An 8,224-nucleotide genomic window follows, 5' to 3' on the forward strand; every position below is an offset into this window, starting at 1 on the left:
AGTTGGTTATGAGATCAGTATGCATATACTGTTATTCTCCCCACTCTGTTGATTTGGAGACTGGGTTATAGAGATATTAAGTCATTTGCCCAAGGTGACGTAGCCAGGGAGTGGCTGATGCAGGACTGGAGACCATGGTTCTCCCTATTCCCTGTGTGATAATGGTAATCATGATCATAGCCGCTCCTCTTGTTTTAGGCTGAGCCTCACCTGTTTGCTCTGCCCAAGTCTCCCCATTTGTTTGTGGGATCTTTGCGCTCTTCGTGCCCACTCTTACCACATCCACTTCCTTTTTCAGTTCCCCATGAGATCCTTTCCAGAGAGAGAATCTCAACCAACTGACCCTGTCTCCCCTCTCCACCCTAGGGTGGACCTGACCATAACTACACCAAGGAGAAGATCAAGATTGTAGAGGGAATCTGCCTCCTGTCTGGGGACGAGGCCGAGTGGGATGACCTCAAGCAACTGCGTAGCTCACGGGGGGGCCTTCTTCGGGATCACGTTTGCATGAAGACAGACACAGTGTCCATCCAGGCCAGCTCTGGCTCCCTGGATGACACAGAGACGGAGCAGCTGTTGCAGGAAGAGCAGTCTGAGTGTAGCAGCGTCCATACTGCAGCCACTCCTGAACGACGGGGCTCTCTGCCAGACACGGGCTGGAAACACGAACGCAAGCTGTCCTCAGAGAGCCAGGTCTAAGTGCCCATGTTCCCCTCCCTCCCTGCCTGTGCCTTCTCCTTATGGCCGTCTTCTACAACAGGCCCCTTCCTATGTCCTCATCCCACCCCATTACTGCTCCCGAACCCTCACGGGAGCTGTTTCCAGCTGAGTCCATAACTACCTATGCACAAGACATGACGGCACGTCTGAGAATTTAGACCTGGATCGTGAACTCGCCTCTTGCGCTCCGACCTGAGCTCCACCTCCCCTTCCCATGGTGCCCTCGGTGCCTGCCCCATAAGAGCTGATGATCCAAGACGGCACTCTCCCCCATCAGAGCTGGCCTGACCACTTCTCTGAGAGAAATGGCCCACCAGGGGCGGGGGCAGGGGGTTATGGGTAAAGAGAGAGATGAAGGATAGGGTCTGAGAGGAGGAGACGTCAGCCCAGCTGGTATGGGCTTCTGGGAAACCTCTAGCCTCAAGTGCATTGGTAACAGGAAAAAGCTTTCAGGGGTGGTGGATGGAGCCTAGGTGTCCTATCCATTGCTGGCAATGGATATTATTTTCACTTTAAGAGTTGCTCTGTTTCCATTGGTGAGATCTGGGTGTGGCTCGAGCTACTCCTCCTGCTAGAACGTCTGGAGCTTTTTCTACCTTCAGATGATGACTGGGGGCCCCAGAGTGGCAGCTGGCTAATATGAATTCCCTCCTGGTGCCACCACGGGCCAGTACCTTCCTAAGTCTTTGACTCTGAGTAACCAGGTTGTGAGCTAGTGGCTGGAGGGAATGTGGGGCCCTGAGGGCTGAGTCTGCAGCGTCTGAGAAGCACTTCCTGGACCAGACATAGCATGTCACCTGAACTTGAGTGTTCTGCTCCTCTCTCCCTCCTCATTCTATGGGATCCGAGCATCGAGATCCTGAAACAACCTTTCAAAGAACGGCCAGAAGTTTTCATAAATGGCCAGGAAGAGTGATTGGGTTAGAGACTTGGGGCCCACAGGGCCTAAAGGGAAGTGTCCATGAGGTTGAACTTCCTGTGTTCTCTCTCAGATGCTCAGGGATCTAAGTATGGCTATGGGTGGTGAAGTTCCCATTCCAACTCTCTTCCCAGCTGAGTGACTTATTTTCCATGCTGAGGTGCCCTCCCTTGGTTCATGCTTATTTACACAAAGGGCACATGTCTCACGCTAGTAGTACCAGGGGAGTTGAGACTTTTCTGTCCTAAGACTTCCACCTAGCTTCTCTCTCTCTCTCTCTCTCTCTCTCTCTCTCTCTCTCTCTCTCTCCCTCCACCCCCCCACCCCCCGCTTCCTTCCCTCCCTCTTCTTCCCTCTTTGCCTAATTTGCTTTTTCTGACTAGCCTTGTGGCACCTATGGTGAGGAGGGCTAAATAAAGATGCAAAATGGGGGACAAGGACTAAAAAGGTAGAACCACTGATGAAACCCTCTCACCGGGGGCAGATGCAGACCTCTTCCCCCCAGGAATTGGGGACAATGGGGGCTGAGAATGGAGGGGAGGTCTTCTAGGGGAAGTTTCCTGATTTGAAGTATCTCCTGTGGTTATTAGTATTGAGAAATCAGTGTCAAATGTGAATGAAAAAGGAAGATAAGAGCAAACCTTTTCTGGTCAGTTCTAAGACTGCTAGAGACAGATACCAAGCTCTTGGCCTTGCTCTCAGCAGCTGGCCCCAGGTCTAGGCCTGCACAGGACAGCCAGGCCAGACCAAGAAGGCTTTTCCAGTGCACAGAGTTGGAAGGGCGAGGTGCCACTTCCAGGAGGAAAGCATGATACGGAGCACTTTGGGTTCTCAGATTCACCGTTAGGGACAGGAGAAAAGAGGAAAGTGGCATTTTCTTGACTGAAAAGGGGGAAGAATCTTATGGCACTTGGGCTGTTCAGAATGTAGAAAGGACATTTGAAGAAATATCTATTTGAGCACTGATTTACTGTGTAAAAAGCAAAATCTCTCTGTCCTAAACTAATGGAAGTGATTCTCCCGCACTCATGTGTAATGGTTTTAACGTTACTCACTGGAGAGATTGGCCTTACTGGAGTTATTTAACCACTACATTCAGTATTTTAGGACTTCATGATAATTTAATATAAATTTAGCTTTTCTTAATCACCCTGCCTGGCTTGGTGTCATGACGAATTACTGCACCTGCTCTGTCTGGCAGACCCAAGCTATGGGAAACCTGCTGTGGGCATCACCTCTGAGCCTTTTGGGGGGTGGGACGGTGAAGAGTAATAAAGGGTATGAGGTTCGTGGCTGGGGCTTCAGCTCATCTTGAGAACACAGGTCAAGACTAGAGTTCACTGGCTTCTGAAGTCCTTATTTCCTCTGGAAAAAGAGTGGCAGGTTTTATCTTGAGTACCAACTCTAATTGGCTGTAATGGCTGCCTGAAATCCTATCCAGATTTCTCAGTGAGAAAAGTTCATGATCTTTAGGGAAAAGTTCATGATCGGGCACCAGAAGGAAGTGTCGTGGCACGTATACCCTGTATCTTCTATTTCTGTTCTAGGGCTATGAGGATGTCAGTGTCACAGAACTTGACTTTGCCTTGAAGTGATGGTCCCTGGCAAGACTGTCATATGTACAGAAAGTACTGGAATGCGGACAAGGAGAGCTAATTCTAGTCCCAGATCTGCCACTGGCTCTGTTTGATCGTAGTCAAGTTTCACAGTTACTCTGAGAATGGATCAAATGAACACTAATATGCTTTTATTTTTAAAAAGCTGTCCTCTCTTAGCTCGTCCACTACACCTGAAGGCTAGAACAAGGAGTTGGGGATCCCTTCTCAGTTTCAGTGAAGATTGGGTATCGTGCAAATCTTAATGCCAGATACAGAATTTGGTGTCAGGGCTCAGTAGTTAATTTTCTAAACCACAAGCCATTTGTCTAATAATGCTCCCATTCATTCGTCTCCTACTAGGGGCCAAGCACTACCCAGGCCTGACTGAAGAGCTTAGAGTCTGGCAACAGTGTCCCCCGCCTACCCCCACCCCCCCAAAAAAAAGAAAGAAAAAGCAAGACATACTGAAGCCTCTTATATTTAAATGACAAAAGATGTGAGTATAAATTATAGTGTATAATAATTCTTCCAAGTTTGCTGAGGGGTAGGTGTGCTATTACAAAAACAAGTGGAATAACTCTAGGACAACCACCACCCCGCCACACATACACACCACACACACACTCTCCACTATTCTTTTTTGAAAACAAAAAACAAAACAAAGAAAACAGGAGGATGTTTGAAGCAGTGAAACCCAGGCTGAAGCACAAGCCTGTATACCTGTAGGAAGTGCCCTGTCCCAAAGCCTCAGGGTTACGGGCCAGGACATGAACAGTGACCACTAGAGCTGGAAACTCAGGAAGAACTTTTCAAATGGGAAGAACAGAATGAATGCATTGAACACACACAATTTGCTTTGAAAACTGGAGATGTTTCTGGGAAAACAAAGTTTGGTGAATGCATTTTGCTATCTGTGACCACATCAGACAGTTTAACCCGGCATTCCACGCTGTGTAGTCTTAAAAGTCCTGCTAACCTTTGACTGTCCGGTCACGTCAGCAGGAGATGGGAGAGGAGAGCAGGGCTGGCCTCCGGTCACGTCAGCAGGAGATGGAAGAGAACAGGGTTGGCCTGATGGACCAGGTCTTGACAAGAACTTGGCTGTTGGCCGATGAGAATTTAATAACAGTGTCAAGGACTAGCACCCCATTTTCAGGTGATAAAAATGCACTGGCTCTTAGTTTCCTTTCCTGATCAGTAAATTGAAGAGATTGAACCAGATGATTGCTATGGTCATTTCTAGCCTGAAACTTGTATTATGTTCCTTTCGAGAAATCTTGGAGATAAAACAAAGGTTGAGAATTCCTTGTCTGGTTCTCTGGATATAAAACCTGAGACTGATAAGTAGGGAGATGATGAGTCTAATAAACTGGACATATTTGTGCAAACTAATTACATTCACAATACAGTCACTGCCTTCTTTCTATATTGTACGAACAAACTGGAAGCTAAGATGAAAAGACCTCTGTGGCCCCATGAAGTGAAGTTTTCACCAAACCTAGGCCTGCAGAAAACAGTCAGTGTTACACAGGAACTTAGAAAAAGCTGGGGGCACACAAGTTTCTAAGTGTAATGCACTGACATTCGAGGGCATCTAGTCAGCGTTAGTTATTTCGGCTTATGGACATAATGATTTAAGAAATATGCTTACGCCCTTTATTTGGCGAAGAAACAGTCTATAAGTTTGTCTTTTCTTAACATGTGAAGATGACTCAACTGATCCACTTAATAGATGTGTGTTTGGGGATATTTCAGGCAGCCTTTGTTTTGAAACATTCCCTCACTCATTTATTTTCTCTCCAGAGTCTTCTCCCTAGTTAACCAGCTGGCAGAGGCTAAACAGAGCTCAGCATAGGGAACAGGTTCATTTCTAGTCAAGGCTCCAACTCACAACTTTGGACTCCTCGACATGATGTTAAAACAGATCCAGGCAGCCTAATTAAGAGCCTGAATTTAAACCCAAGGCTGAAGTTCGCCCCAAGCTACACAATCTGCTTATTTTATTTTACAAGACACAAAGAGCCAAGAACTCACTTATCTTGCCCTTCTCAGTGGTTTTTCCACCTCCAGCCCCTAAATTGCTGTTGACAGCCTGCTAAGGAGGTCCCTATCTCTTCCTTTTGCCTCCTTCCTCTTTGGAGGGGCTGATGCTTCTGTGGTCAAAATTCTTGGAAAGCCTGCCTTTGGGGGGCTATGGGAAAATGGGCTGAGAAAAGGAAAAAAAAAGGCTATTCATTCATTCAAACAGCACCTATTAAATTGCAACCAGGTGCAAGCCTGCATAGGCTTTGCAATGCTGGAGGCCAGTCAAGGCACAAAACACATAGCCACTTGAAACCTGTGTTAATGTCACCACCGGTATCTCCAGAGAATAATGCAGGAGGTACCTGGAAATGTGGATCCATGTCCCATCGTAAGGACGTTTCAAGCAGAATGCAGCTTGTGATTATGATGGAATGAGCACTATCCCAACCCTAGCAGGCTTTCCAGAAATACCCAGCACCGTTATTCAGTGGCCACAATGCTTGGCCTTTGTTTCCTGCTTCCGGTTGCAGTAACAGTGTTCACTTTGATCTCTGATGCCCACAAGGGTTTCACTGCCCCATTGATACTTTCCTTATGCAGAACTATTGAGAGGCCCCTGGAATAAAGTAGGCACACATCACTCTAATAAACACATAGATAAATGCTATTTGATGATAATCCTGGACTGCAAAAGATGACGAGCCAAACATTTATTGAACACCTACTATGGGCAAGGTACTGTATTAGGTTTCTACAAGGCCCTACAGGATCTGCCTCTCTCCCTCCGTTCTCTAGTATCAGACCTCATCTACTAACTACCGTCCTACTGCCAAGTACATACTTTGATTGAGCTATGGCCTTCCTGTTTCTCAAACCTGTCAGGTACACTCCTTACTTAGAATCATTACATAGCTATTTCCTCCAATTGGCACTTTCTTCCTTTCGATATACTCAGGGCTAACAGCTTTGCCTTCAAGTCTTCGCTCAAATGTAATCTCAACGAAACCTACTCTAACTACCCTTTATAAAATTATAGTCTTTCCAACCCCACTTCCCAATCCCTTTTACCCTGTATTCTTTTTTCTTTTTCTATTGCACATATTGTCTAATAACATAGTATATATTTATATGTTGATTGTCTATGTGTCCTCACTGTAATGTGAGCTCCAGGAGAGGAGGGATTTTTTTGTGTTATCTATTTTGTTCATTGATTATCTCAAGTACCAAGAACAATCCCTGCACATAGTAGGTGCTCAATAAATATTTGCTGAATGAATGAGTGAATAAATTAATGGAATCAGACATCTATTGCCTACCTTCTAGGAGGGCTGCACCTAAACCATCTAAAATAAAGGGATTTTGACATCTTGTTCTAAAACTCTCTGGAACCCACACTTCATAAGAGCTTTATTGAGCAAATTTCAGGTTACCATCACCCTCTCCTTAAATGTAATCTTCCGTTTATTTCTGATAATATTTAAATAAAATAAACATGCCAATGATCAATGACTGAAGAAGACTATTTCTATATATTCATAGCCCACTTCTCACAGGTTACTGTGACCTTTTTGCTCTGACTGGCTCTTCTCTCCTTCCCCTACCTGTGAATCTGTCGTCATCTACCACCACAATTTTATTTTTTCACTCTACAGAGGTGACTCACAAATCTATATCACTTGAGTCCTATTCTCTGTTCCCAGCTCTCATTCTGTTATTTCCTAGGCCTACTTAAATGATTCCATTTGAATGTCTCAGTGGTACCTAAAAGTAAACAGGTTTACAATTAAACTTGCCTTCCCTTTGAGACTGGCTTCTCCTGACTTTCTACTTCCATTTGGGCAATCACCACCTACCAGTCCCTAGGCTCAAATCTTGGAATACTCTTTGACTCATTTCCCTAAATGGGCCCCACCCTCACTTTTGCACTTAATCTGGTTGGTTGCCAAATCCATCACTCTTTCTTGAATCTGTTCTCATCATTTCCATGGCTATTATCTCATACCAGACTCCTAACTGGGCTCCGAATCTAATCCATTTTACACAATCAAGCTAATTACTTTTCCTAACGTGCAATTTTGATTTTGTCACTCCCTTGCTCAGAAACCGTCAATAGCTCCCCATTCCCTATTAAATAAAGTACAAATTCCTTACCCTAGTATTCAAGACCCTATAAGAATTGTTCCTAACTTTCTCTTTTAATCTTGTATCCTACTACTTCCCAAAATGAATCAAAGCCACATGTTCAATTCCCTATATATACATACACTTTCTTGTCTCTTTCTTTGCCCGGCTCCTACTTTTCCTGCTACTAGACGTTCACCCTGCTCCTTCTACTAAAAATAAATAAATAAATAAACAATGGTAAAAAAAATTCATTTCCCTCCCTACCAAGTCCCCCTATTTAAATAGTTTCTTGAAGTTCCAGGAATGTTTTAACCATTTTCAGGCATGCACACAAATACACATACAGTGGTACCTTGGTTTTCGAAATTCTCCATTGACGAACATTTCGGTTTATGAACGCCGTAAATTTTATGGATCTATGGTACAATTAGATAGTAAAATTCATGCTAACTTTGCAGTTTTAGGGGTTGATTTTAAAGGTCTGGAACGGATTAATCTATTTTGCATTACTTTCTATGGGGAAACTGTGCCTCAGTTTTTGAATGTTTCCGAACTAGAACGGTCTTCCAGAAAGGATTTTATTCGAAAACCGAGGTACCACTGTACATATATAATAAAATCATTCTACATGTGCTTTTCTGCAACTTACCTTCCCCCCCACCCCCTTCTTTCACCTTCCCCGACCTCCCCAACTCGAGTTCAAGCTGTAGTTTCTCAGTCTAGTTGTGTAGAACACAACTCCCTGGCCCATGCTGGTATTATGAGCCTTGCGCTGCAATCGGTCGCTCACCGGTCATTGGTCGGCTACTCACAGCAGCTCACAGCAGCGCTCACTGGC

The 8,224-nt window shown here is 44.9% G+C and overlaps 1 protein-coding gene across 1 annotated transcript in view; it reads left to right on the forward strand.

Moving 5' to 3' along the window:
- The window catches only part of LRP4 (LDL receptor related protein 4), a 51,750-nt gene extending 44,982 nt beyond the window's left edge, over positions 1–6,768 (forward strand). Inside the window, exon 38 of the mRNA XM_081064924.1 lies at positions 367–6,768. Within this exon, the coding sequence (XP_080921050.1) occupies positions 367–699 (333 nt within the window). The 3' untranslated portion in view covers positions 700–6,768. The remainder of the gene's footprint in view (positions 1–366) is intronic.
- The last annotated feature ends 1,456 nt before the right edge of the window (positions 6,769–8,224 follow it).

This window comes from Rhinolophus hipposideros, assembly GCF_964194185.1.
Source record: "Rhinolophus hipposideros genome assembly, chromosome: 10".
Taxonomy (NCBI): domain Eukaryota; kingdom Metazoa; phylum Chordata; class Mammalia; order Chiroptera; family Rhinolophidae; genus Rhinolophus; species Rhinolophus hipposideros.